General features: G+C 41.4%; 1 protein-coding gene across 1 annotated transcript in view; it reads left to right on the forward strand.

The window, feature by feature from the left end:
• CFTR (CF transmembrane conductance regulator) overlaps window positions 1-13817 on the forward strand; it is a 268329-nt gene that overhangs the window by 120311 nt on the left and 134201 nt on the right. Inside the window, exon 12 of the mRNA XM_069764852.1 lies at window positions 12037-12131. Coding sequence (XP_069620953.1) covers window positions 12037-12131 — 95 coding nt within the window. The remainder of the gene's footprint in view (window positions 1-12036; window positions 12132-13817) is intronic.

A 13817-nucleotide genomic window follows, 5' to 3' on the forward strand; every position in this document is an offset into this window, starting at 1 on the left:
ATGGCTTGGACCTTAACAGGGTCCATCTCGATAGTAGAAGGGGAAAAGATGAACCCCAAAAATGAAACCTTCTGAACACCAAAGAGACACTTTGATCCCTTCACAAACAAAGAATTAGCACGCAGGACCTGAAACACCGTTCTGACCTGCTTCACATGAGACTCCCAATCATCCGAGAAGATCAAAATGTCATCTAAGTACACAATCAGGAATTTATCCAGGTACTCTCGGAAGATGTCATGCATAAAGGACTGAAACACTGATGGAGCATTGGCAAGTCCGAATGGCATTACTAGATACTCAAAATGGCCCTCGGGCGTATTAAATGCAGTTTTCCACTCATCGCCTCGCTTAATACGCACAAGATTATACGCACCACGAAGATCTATCTTGGTGAACCAACTAGCCCCCTTAATCCGAGCAAACAAATCAGATAACAATGGCAAGGGGTACTGAAATTTAACCGTGATCTTATTTAGAAGGCGGTAATCTATACAAGGTCTCAGTGAACCATCCTTCTTGGCTACAAAAAAGAACCCTGCTCCTAATGGCGACGATGACGGGCGAATATGCCCCTTCTCCAAAGACTCCTTCACATAACTCCGCATAGCGGCGTGCTCAGGCACAGATAAATTAAACAGTCGACCTTTTGGGAATTTACTACCAGGAATCAAATCGATAGCACAATCACAATCCCTATGCGGAGGTAGGGTATCGGACTTGGGCTCATCAAATAAATCCCGGTAATCAGACAAGAACTCTGGAACCTCAGAAGGGGTGGATGACGAAATAGTCAGAAATGGGACATCACCATGTACCCCCTGACAACCCCAGCTGGACACAGACATGGATTTCCAATCTAATACTGGATTATGGACTTGTAGCCATGGCAACCCCAACACGACCACATCATGCAGATTATGCAACACCAGAAAGCGAATAACCTCCTGATGTGCAGGAGCCATGCACATGGTCAGCTGGGTCCAGTACTGAGGCTTATTCTTGGCCAAAGGCGTAGCATCAATTCCTCTCAATGGAATAGGATACTGCAAGGGCTCCAAGAAAAAACCACAGCGCCTAGCAAACTCCAAGTCCATCAAATTCAGGGCAGCGCCTGAATCCACAAATGCCATAACAGAATAGGATGACAAAGAGCAGATCAGAGTAACGGACAAAAGAAATTTCGACTGTACCGTACCAATGGTGGCAGACCTAACGAAACGCTTAGTGCGCTTAGAACAATCGGAGATAGCATGAGTGGAATCACCACAGTAAAAACACAGCCCATTCTGACGTCTGTGTTCTTGCCGTTCAGCTCTGGTCAAAGTCCTATCGCACTGCATAGGCTCAGGTTTAAGCTCAGGTAATACCGCCAAATGGTGCACAGATTTACGCTCGCGCAAGCGTCGACCGATCTGAATGGCCAAAGACATAGACTCATTCAGACCAGCAGGCATAGGAAATCCCACCATGACATCCTTAAGGGCTTCAGAGAGACCTTTTCTGAAAATAGCTGCGAGCGCACCTTCATTCCACTGAGTGAGTACGGACCACTTTCTAAATTTCTGACAATATACCTCTATTTCATCCTGACCCTGACACAGAGCCAGCAAATTCTTCTCTGCCTGATCCACAGAATTAGGCTCATCGTACAGCAATCCGAGCGCCAGGAAAAATGCATCGATATTACTTAATGCAGGATCTCCTGACGCAAGAGAAAATGCCCAGTCCTGAGGGTCGCCACGCAAAAAAGAAATAACGATCCTAACTTGTTGAACTGGGTCACCAGAGGAGCGAGGTTTCAAAGCCAGAAATAGTTTACAATTATTTTTGAAACTCAGAAATTTAGTTCTATCTCCAAAAAACAAATCAGGAATAGGAATTCTCGGTTCTAACATAGAATTCTGAACCACAAAGTCTTGAATACTTTGTACTCTTGCCGTGAGCTGATCCACACATGAAGACAGACCTTTAATGTCCATTGCTACACCTGTGTCCTGAACCACCCAAATGTCTAGGGGGAAAAAAAGGCAAAACACAGTGCAAAGAAAAAAAAATGGTCTCAGAACTTCTTTTTTCCCTCTATTGGGAATCATTAGTACTTTAGGCCTCCAGTACTGTTATGAAAGGTAATTCAGTACCACAATGGACATAGAGGTCAGCGCTAGGGTTGAGCGACCTTTACTTTTATAGGATCGGGTCGGGTTTCACGAAACCCGACTTTTGAAAAAGTCGGGTCGAGTGAAATCGGCCGATCCTATAAAAAAGTAGGGGTCGGGGTCGGACGAAACCCGAAACCCAATGCAGTGCATTGGGTTTCCATGGTTCCCAGGGTCTGAAGGAGCGGAAACTCTCCTTCAGGCCCTGTGATCCATATTTTAGTGTAAAATAAAGAATTAAGATAAAAAATATCGCAATACTTACCCTCTGACGCGCCCTGGTACTAACTGGGAACCTTCCTTCCTTAGAATCAGCCTTCCAGGACCTTGCGGTGACGTCGCGGCTTGTGATTGGCCGCGCGGCCGCCCATGTGACCGCTCGCGCGGCCAATCACAAGCCGCGACGTCACCGAAGGTCCTGGAAGGGCTGATTCTTAGGAAGGAAGGCTGCCGGAAAGAAGCAGGGCGCGTCCGAGGGTGAGTATATACCTAATAGGAATATACTCACCCTCGGACGCGCCCTGCTTCTTTCCTATTCCTATTAGGTATATACTCACCCTCGGACGCGCCCTGCTTCTTTCCGGCAGCCTTCCTTCCTAAGAATCAGCCCTTCCAGGAACTTCGGTGATGTCGCGGGTGACGTCGCGGCTTGTGATTGGCCGCGCGAGCGGTCACATGGGCGGCCGCGCGGCCAATCACAAGCCGCGACGTCACCGCGACGTCACCGCAGGGTCCTGGAAGGCTGATTCTAAGGAAGGAAGGTTCCCGGTTAGTACCAGGGCGCGTCAGAGGGTAAGTATTGCGATATTTTTTATTTTAATTCTTTATTTTACACTTAAATCTGAATTCCGATACCAATTCCCGATATCTTAAACATATCGGGAATCGGTATCGGAATTCCGATTCTAGATTCAAAAGATCGCCGACTTCATGGCCGACCCCACACTGGGGTCGGGTTTCATGAAACCCGACCTTGCCAAAAGTCGGCGACTTTTGAAAAATTTCGACCCGTTTCGCTCAACCCTAGTCAGCGCACATACAGTGACCTGGCAATAACCCAAAAAACAAGAACGAGCTCTGAGACGTGGGAACTCTGTTGACCGCAATCCCTAATCCTCTCCAACCACACTAAAGGCAGCCGTGGATTGCGCCTAACGCTCCCTATGCAACTTGGCATGGCCTGAGAAACTAGCTAGCCTGAAGATAGAAAATAAGCCTACCTTGCCTCAGAGAAATACCCCAAAGGAAAAGGCAGCCCCCACATATAATGACTGTGAGTTAAGATGAAAAGACAAACGTAGAGATGAAATAGATTTAGCAAAGTGAGGCCCAACTTTCTGAACAGAGCGAGGATAGGAAAGGTAACTTTGCGGTCAACACAAAACCCTACAAAAACCACGCAGAGGGGGCAAAAAGACCCTCCGTACCGAACTAACGGCACGGAGGTAAACCATCTGCGTCCCAGAGCTTCCAGCAAGCAGAAAAAAACAAATTGACAAGCTGGACAGAAAAAAACAGCAAACAAATAGCAAAGAGGAACTTAGCTATGCAGAGCAGCAGGCCACAGGAACGATCCAGGAGGAAACAGGTCCAATACTAGAACATTGACTGGAGGCCAGGATAAAAGCACTAGGTGGAGTTAAATAGAGCAGCACCTAACGACTTCACCACATCACCTGAGGAAGGAAACTCAGAAGCCGCAGTACCACTTTCCTCCACCAACGGAAGCTCACAGAGAGAACCAGCCGAAGTACCACTTGTGACCACAGGAGGGAGCTCTGCCACAGAATTCACAACACATGACTTTCCATGGCTTTTATAATCTATTTCTTTCTTTGTGTTCAATAATTTTTTCTTGTGTCATTTCTCATTATTACACATAATTTGATTTATGGACATGTGTGGTTTGATTTCTTTGCCTATGTGGTATGGATAAGGTGTTACCGACACTTGGTGAGACTTTCATGTCAATAGCACCTTTAGAAATATATTTTACTAAGAAAATTGGTGACATGTTCAATGCTTATTTCACCTGATGTACAGTTGAACCTAGAAGTTTACATACACTATATAAAAAGACACATATGAATGTTTTTCTCTATATATGACATGAAACCAGAATAAACCTTTTCTGTTTTAAGTCAATTAGGATTAGCATCATTTTTAATATTTGCCAAATGCCAGAAAAATGAGAGCGAGAGAATGTTTTAAGGCATTTTTATTAATAGTATTTGGTACCATTGCACTTAAACTGAATGACTTGGGTCAAAGGTTTGGGATATCCTTCCACAAGCTTCTCACAATAGTTGGTCAGAATTTGGGCCCATTCCTCCTGACAGAACTGGTGTAACTGATCCAGGTTTGTAAATAATAAATTTTATAAATTTTCAATATGATTGAGGTCAGGGCTTTGTGTTGGCCACTACAAAACATTGACTTTATTATCCTTAAGCCACTTTGTTACCATTTTGGCACTATGCTTCGGGTCACTGTCCATTTGGAATAATTATAAATAACAAAAAACTGACTGGCACATCCAAAAGTGTGAATAGGTGCATACGAGGGTCAGCTACCTCCATATACAACATACAAAAAAAAAGGTTGAACTCTGTCGTGCAATGTGAAGTATATGAAATATGAATAGCAATATGGCTTCTGAATATTAGGAAAAAAATGAGACGCTTTGCACATAATTTGGCCAAATCATGCCTATCCATCAACCATTGTCAAGGTGATCTCAAACAACTGCTGGGTCCCTACGTATCAATATGAATACCTCTCTTAGGCTGATGACTGAATTTTTGGGTGAATGTGGACACCTCTCAGAAAAGCCTGCATTTATGGGTAGGTAGGAAATTGCTGTAATTAAAATCACCACATGTTGAAGGCTGGAGTGCTCAGTCAGTAAGCTAACATACAAATAAGAAAAAAACTGACTGGCACATCCAAACTAGTGTGTATATGTGGGTACCAGGAGCAGCTACCTCCTGATCGGCAGGCATGATTTGGCCAAATTATGTGCAAGGCGTCTCATTTTTTTCCTAATATTCAGAAGCTGTATTGCTATTCATATTTCATATATTTCACATTGACACGCTTTAGCACGATAGAGTGCAATTTTCATTGTAACGATGGTCATTATGGACAAAAAGTTCAATTTTAGTTTCATCAGACCACAGGACATGTCTCCAAAAATTAAGGTCTTTGTTCATGTGTGCATTTGCAAACATAAATCTGGCTTTTTTTATGTTTCTTTTGGAGTAATGGCTTCTTCCTGACTAAATGGCCTTTCAGCCCATGTTGATACAGTACTTATTTCACTGTGGATATTGACACAATCTTAACAACTTCTGCTATCATCTTCACAAGATTTTGATATGCCACAATCCAAAGCACATTCATCTCTGGGACACAGACCCCTTCTTCTTCATGAGCAGTATGATGGCTGGAAATTCACATCTTGTTTGTACTCGCGTACAATTGTTTGTACAGGTGTGCATTAAAATACATCCACAGGCGTGTCTCTAATTAACTCAGATGTTGCCAAAAAAGCTTCCAAACACATGATATCATCATATGGGCAGTCCCAAATTATTTAAAGGCATAGGAATCTTAGTGTATGTAAGCTTTTGACTTTGCAGTAAGTAATTGAAATACCTTAAAACATTCTCTCTCTCATTATTCTGGCACTTGGCAAATATTAATAATTATGGTAATCCTAATTTACCTAAATCGGGAAACGTTTATTCTGATTTCATATCAGATATTGAGAAAAACATGCTTATGTGTCTTTTATATAGTGTATGTAAACATCTAGTTTCAACTGTATATAGTTATGATTTAAAATGAAAATCTGTTTTCCCTAAGATCTGTAAGAAGCACAACAGATGGGGGATATTCCCTGTGAGCTGATAGGACAGTCTTTGTCAACAACAAAAAAAAAGGAAAAGCATTATAGCTGTCATAATATGACAATGCAAAAACATTTTTTGCAATTAATAGTAGCTAATGTGCAAAAGTAAAAAAAAATACCTGCAAAAAAGGAAGGGATCATCCAACAATAGTAGAGACTAAGTAAATACATTTTATTAACAAACCAAAAAGATCAAAACATATAAAATACAGATATGCCAAATGCAACATACAGGAGAAGAAAAAGACACTGAACGAAAATGTGTCCAGAATGAGGTCTGTATAATGTACTGCTACGTACATATAAAGAAAGTCAAAGCCATCAGTAGCATAGGGAAAGCAGAAGTTATTAATGTTTTTTAAAGCATTTATGTAACTCAATTGTGTTATATAGGGCTGGTTAGGGCTGGAGTTTAATAATACATATGTGAATTCTGGTGGATTGGAGGGCACAAGGCAACTGACAGGCTCCCTGTGTGCTTATCTGGTGAGGTGCATTTTTTAAGCAGTATGTCTGAGCAACATAAATGGAGGCGACAGGGCAGCAGAAGTGGGTCTTGCTAGATGACACATGGATATGTGAGGAGCGGGACAGAAGTGTATGTAGTCTACCACCCTACCCATGCCCTCCGCTCCGCTAATGACCTCAGGTTAGCATACTCAATAATCAGAACCTCCCACTCCCGTCTCCAAGACTTTACACTGCGCCGATTCTTTGGAATGCACTACCTAGGTTAATACGATTAATCCCCAATCCCCACAGTTTTAAGCGTACCCTAAAAACTCATTTGTTCAGATTGGCCTATCGCCTCAATGCATTAACCTAACGATCCCTGTGTGGCCTATTTAAAAAAGAAAAAAAAAACAATCAGGTTCCTCGCATCATGTTCTCATTCACTTTATGCAGTTAATAGCCCTCTGTGTCTGTACTGCTACATACTTAGGCAGTTAACTGGTTCATGCAGCTTTACATGAACACCCGAGCCTTACACTATGGCCGGTCCGAATAACTATAGTAATTGTTACCATCCACCTCTCGTGTCTCCCCTTTTCCTCATAGTTTGTAAGCTTGCGAGAGGGCCCTCATTCCTCTTGGTATCTATTTTGAACTGTATTTCTGTTATGCTGTAATGTCTATTGTCTGTACAAGTCCCCTCTATAATTTGTAAAGCGCTGCAGAATATGTTGGCGCTATATAAATAAAAATTATTATTATTATTATTATTATGATGCAGGATAAATTAGCAGACAGGTTAGCAGATTATGTAACACAGATGCAGCAGAACCAGGTGTGATACGCATGAGTATAGCAACAATATAGGAGCTGGCAATCTTCCTGCAGAGAAGCAGTTGTCTGGTATCTTTCAGCTACAAAATGGTTGAACACAGAAATAACTGAGAAGTAAATACAATTTGGTATCTTTCAGCCTGGCAGTGGTTAGTACCAGCAATGGACAGAGAAGTAAGTGCAGTCTGGAGTCAGCTTGGAAACCATACAAATTGTAGCATGGAAGTGAGGTGTACCTTAGGAATTGATATACACCTTGCTGGAACTCAGTCAAATGAAGTAGACAAAATCTCCTGACCAACGTGACGCAACTGTGGACAATGCTACTTAGGTAAACAATAAGAGTTAGTTGGGTGGCGGCCAATTAGTGAAGGAAGGTAGACAAAGAACTTGACAGGACATGAGAATAACAGTTGTCCAAAAAATCATTGCTCATACTGCTCCGTTTTATGAAGACACTGCCTCTTCACACATAAGGCTATGTTGGTGGGGGACAGAGAGGAGCTGTAGGGTGGGTGGGCCAGCTGCATATGTAGGGTGGGTGGGCCAGCTGCATTGCCAGCCTCATGACTTATGTAATTGGAGATTGGGTTTGAGGTGGCCTTTGATAATAACTGATTTCATGAACAGTGGGCTTCTTGACTGACACTATCCGCTGCACACTGGAGCGTGGTAGTGGGCCCCTTTTTTTGCACATTTTCTTTTAGCCCTTAATGGCAGTGCTGCCGGTACTACCCTGATAGTGGTGCTGTTGTCCTCTGTTGTGGCTACTATCATTAGAAGGGATGCTAAGATGTAGCAGACCCACCGAGTCTAATCTATGTCACTACAGAACCTTATTGTTATCAAAATTCTTTTTGGTGTCCACCGTGAGCACCATCTGAGAACAATTCATCAATCAGTATCCCAAATCATAGATTTCTTGACCCCTTTGTGATTTAAGAGTAAGTCCATTACGTTACATTAGGAGCTGATCATTATGTTTTTATTTACTTTCTTGAGCCAAGTCTAAATTGTGTAAAACCAGAATAAAAACAATTTACAACATGTAAAGTGAACTCTTATCTTACTAAATAAATCTGCATTGCGAAATAGACTGTTGGACAGTTAAAGCAGTTCTGGTGTGCGACACTTGTGTGCCGAGTGCAAATATTTACTGCTATTCATTACACTTCCCTAATCTGCTCATAAAGCAATTTATTTATTTGAAATTTGTAACTCTGAGTATTATATTGGTGTCGGGATTGATAGAAATTCTAGTGAATTATTATGTATTCACTGTCTTGTCACTTTTGGCAGCTCAGCCTTCTTTTGATGATGCAAGTGTCGCTGTCATTAGCTGCCAATGCCATTTCTTTGTAATTACATTTTCTTTGAACTTTTTGTGGCCTAGCCTATGATGGCATTATGCCAATGTATCAAAAGGAACAACATAGTAATGTGCAAAACATTCATTATGGCACCTCAAGTTTTCTTTAGTATATACAGACCTCATGGACTTTGCATTACATGATCTACAGTGGGTACGGAAAGTATTCAGACCCCTTTAAATTGTTCACTCTGTTTCATTGCAGCCATTTGGTAAATTCAAAAAAGTTCATTTTGTTCTCATTAATGTACACTCTGCACCCCATCTTGACTGAAAAAAACAGAAATATAGAAATTTTTGCTAATTTATTAAAATAGAAAAATTGAAATACCACATGGTCATAAGTATTCAGACCCTCTGCTCAGTATTGAGTAGAAGCACCCTTTTGAGCTAGTACAGCCATGAGTCTTCTTGGGAATGATGCAACAAGTTTTTCACACCTGGATTTGGAGATCCTCTGCCATTCTTCCTTGCAGATCCTCTTCAGTTCCATCAGGTTGGATGGTTAACGTTGGTGGACAGCCATTTTCAGGTCTCTTCAGAGATGCTCAATTAGGTTTAGGTCAGGGCTCAGGCTGGACCAGTCAAGAATGGTCACAGAGTTGTTCTCAAGCCACGCCTTTGTTATTTTAGTTTTGTGCTTAGAGTCATTGTCTTGTTGGAAGGTGAACCTTCGGCCAAGTCTGAGGTCCAGGGCACTCTGGAAGAGGTTTTCATCCAGGGTATCTCTGTACTTGGCTGCGTTCATGTTTCCTTCAATGGCAACCAGTCATCCTGTCCCTGCCGCTGAAAAACACCCCCATAGCACGATGCTGCCACCACCATGTTTCACTGTTGGGATTGTATTGGGCAGGTGGTGAGCAGTGCCTGGTTTTCTCCACACATACCGCTTAGATTTATCACCAAAAAGGTCTGTCTTTGTCTCATCAGACCAGAGAATGTTATTTTTCATAGTCTGGGAGTCCTTCATATGTTTTTTAGCAAACTCTATGCAGGCTTTCATATGTCTTGCACTGAGGAGAGGCTTCCATTGGGCCACTCCATAAAGGCCCGACTGGTGGAGGGCTGCAGTGATAGTTGACTTTGTGGAACTTTCTCCCATCTCCCTACTGCATCTCTGGAGCTCAGCCACAGTGATCTTGGGGTCCTTCTTTACCTCTCTCACCAAGGCTCTTCTCTCATGATTGCTTAGTTTGACCTGGCCAAGTCTAGGAAGACTTCTGGTGGTCCCAAACTTCTTCCATTTAAGGATTATGGAGGCCACTGTGCTCTTAGGAACCTTGAGTACTGCAGAAATTCTTTTGTAACTTTGGCCAGATCTGTGCCTTGTGATCTGTTTCTGAGCTCCTTGGCCAGTTCCTTTGACCTCATGATTCTCATTTGGTCTGACATGCACTGTACTGTGAGCTGTGAGGTCTTATATAGACAGGTGTGTGCCTTTCCAAATCAAGTCCTATCAGTTTAATTAAACACAGCTGGACTCCAATGAAGGAGTAGAACCATCTCAAGGAGGATCACAAGGAAATGGACAGCATGTGACTTAAATGTGAGTGTCTGAGCAAAGGGTCTGAATACTTATGACCATGTGACCATGTGACCTTATGACCATGTGACATTTCTGTTCATTTCAGTCAAGATGGGGTGCAGAGTGTACATTAATGAGAAAAAATTTACTTTTTTAAATTTACCAAATGGCTGCAATGAAACAAAGAGTGAAAAATGTAAAGGGGTCTGAGTACTTTCCGTACCCACTGTATATTTTGTGTCTACAAGTTCAAAAAACAATAGTAATGCAAAAAGTTTGTAACACAATTAGGCTCCTACTAGGTAGATTTGCTGGAATTGTCTCTTAATACATATTCCTAATGCAGAGAGAGTGGGGACTTTCTGTTTCCGCATAGCTCTTGTCGCTAACATTTTACTAGCTCCATATGTTCATATTAGTCATCCGGGTGAAGTGCTAATGAGTGTCATTTTTATTCTTTGGGAATGTGCTCATATGTTTACTCAGGTATGGGAGTACAATAAATTAAATCAGATGCCACCTTGGAGGTTGATTATTTAACAGAAAGACAAGTACATCAGTTATTAGTCCCTAGAAGCGAAGGGCAAGTTGACCTTTATGTGCTTTAGAACAATAGTGAAAATAATAAGTATTTAAGGCATGGAGTGCCCAGCATCTGGCAATGACTTCTCTTGTGTAATATATACTGTAAGGCATGTTGAAATGTTCACATGCTGAAAAAGTAATGCATCTAGTTTCTATTGTCTTTTCTGTCACTTGTTATCTTGATTTTGTACAAAGGCTGTAATTTATATCAGACTGTACATTGCTTTGTAATATAAGCAGCAGTAGCTATCCCCTTTATATATGTAAGTGTTCAGCTATGCTTTGTAGTAGCATTGAGTTCATTCCTAAAAACTCTGCCACAGCTGAGACCATTGTTTCAAACAGTATCGTACATTTTTCTAGCGGAGTAAGTATTTGAGGGGTGCATTTTTTTTAAATAGTATCACTTTTGGAGTTCCCAATATATATGCCCCTCAAGGTCCATTGACATTTTATAGAAACAGGTTTTGTAAATTTGTTGAAAAAATTAGAAAAATATTTAGAATTGAGAGTCCTCAGTGGTTGATACCTTTTCATGGCTAACTGAAAAGATGGTAACAAATTGCAAGCTTTCGAGACTACTCCAGCTCCTTCATCAGGCATAGACTGACTTCAGAATTTCTTTTAGTCTTTGCCTGATGAAGGGACCGGAGTAGTCTCGAAAGCTTGCAATTTGTTACCATCTTTTCAGTTAGCCATGAAAAGGTATCAACCACTGAGGACTCTCAATTCTAAATATTTGTCTATCCACTGGCTAACAGTTTTTCCTGTTGAAAAAATTAGAAATTACTGCAAAAATTTTAACCCCTCTAACATCCTTGCAAAATAAAATTACTTTTGAAAAATGATGCAGATGTAAAACAGACATATGGGAAATGTTATTTATTAATTATTTTGTAAAGCATGACTAACGTTTAAGAATATAAAGATTGAAAGTTTGAAAATTATGATTTTCTTCAAAGTTTTCACCAAAATTGCGATATTTTCACAAATAAGCGAAAGTCATATAGAACAAATTTTACCTCTATCATGAAGTACAATATGGCACTAAAAATTTTGGGATCCATTGAAGCGTTCCAGGGTTATTACCACATAAAGTGAAACTGGTCAGATTTCTAAAATGTGGTCTGGTCATTAATGTCAAAATTGGCTCCATCACTAAGGGGTTAAAAGTCATCATATTTATTTATCGTTATAGGACATTGCAAAGTTTCCAGAAAAAGATAATACTGTTCTAGGGGAAGGAGGAATAACACTTAGTGGAGGTCAGCGGGCAAGAATTTCTCTAGCAAGGTAAGGCTAAGATTATATTTTCAGCTTCCAGCACCATATCTTATAACAGCTATTACCTTGCTTTGAATAAATGTCACGCAGAAAATCCACTGCAATAATAAAGTCACTGTCTGTGGTGTTGGTAAGTAATCCTTCTGTATATGTCAATTTTAGTATTAGCTTGCAGCCATCTAAAAGGTCACCTACCTTGGTTTTTCATGGCTCCATATGCCATAAAACATATTTTCTATAGAAGATATATTGTATCCATACATACTTTGCACATGGGGCAGCTTAAAAAAAGAAGCAGATTAGCTTTTATTTTATAGGCTGAACCCTAACTTCAGAGTGAAAAATATTTACAACCATAATATTATTTCTCCTTTCAAAACAAGACTAAGGGTACCGTCTCACAGTGGCACTTTGGTCACTACGACGGCACGATCCGTGACGTTCCAGCGATATCCTTACGATCTCGCTGTGTCTGACACGCTCCTGCGATCAGGGACCCCGCTGAGAATCGTACGTCGTAGCAGATCGTTTGAAACTTTCTTTCGTCGTCAAGTTTCCCGCTGTGGCGGCATGATCGCATCATGTAACAAAGGTGTGCACAATATTGTATACGATGTGCGCATAGTAACCAACAGCTTCTACATTGCAAACACGTCATGAAATTATCGCTCCAGCGTCGTGCATTGCGAAGTGTGACCGCTGTCTACGACGCTGGAGCAATAATGGAGCGATGCTGGAGCGTCACGGATCGTGCCGTCGTAACGACCAAAGTGCCACTGTGAGACGGTACCCTAAGACCCACAACAGGCCTGAGCTAGACCACAAGCCTTTGTGCAGTTTCATTGATAGATTAGATTTGAGGGGAAGGATTGGAGGCTAAGGTCCGTACCGTCTCACAGTGGCACTTTGGTCGCTTACAGTCCTGAGTTGGTTTGGGTACTTAGCCAGGACCTAATTCATTAGATTCCTTGAACAACGTAATATAGGTCCTCACTTCCCGCATCGGTGCTGTTTCAGCTATATCGGCATCAGGTCTTCCTTCGCTCTCATTACGACATTGTTGTAATGGCACCAATGTGAGAAGTGAGTATCTATGTTTTTTGTTTTTTTTTACACAAAATTTAAGAAGGAGTTGACTGAGTGGTGGAAAATCTGTCTACGATCTCGGATAGTCAAGAGCAACTACAAAGCTGTAAAATTAGAGTCAATCTTTTCCCTGGAGATAGAGAAAGAAATATGTTTTGTAAGGTATTCCCTAATTTGCAAGGAGTGGTCTGATTCCGAAAGAGAGTTGCATTTGCCCTTATTAAAGTTATATAAATTCTCATAAATTCCTCAAGTAGGGCTACAAAGTTCCTGTTCTAATCACCAAATTCCTAATAGAGACACTGAAGGTTGTCCCCAGCTTGGTAATTTTTCCAGCTTGGTCATTTTTCTGGTCTAATAACAGGGCTGTCCGAGGTTTGCTTAGTTCTGCATATGTAGTAGTGGTCATAGCATGCTTATGAGGGGACTCCATTGTTAAGTGCAACTTTATGTTGTGCCAAAATTGCACTTTTTTGTCTACGTCTGAAGCTAAGACATTAGGCTTTACTAGGACTGGTCTCGATAATCACAGTTTTGCAGTTACTTGCAAAGGGACAGCTATATGGCATACACTCCATTAGTATGTAAGGAGTCCAGGAGGCCTCTCTG

Source organism: Ranitomeya imitator, chromosome 4 (genome assembly GCF_032444005.1).
Source record: "Ranitomeya imitator isolate aRanImi1 chromosome 4, aRanImi1.pri, whole genome shotgun sequence".
Classification (NCBI taxonomy): domain Eukaryota; kingdom Metazoa; phylum Chordata; class Amphibia; order Anura; family Dendrobatidae; genus Ranitomeya; species Ranitomeya imitator.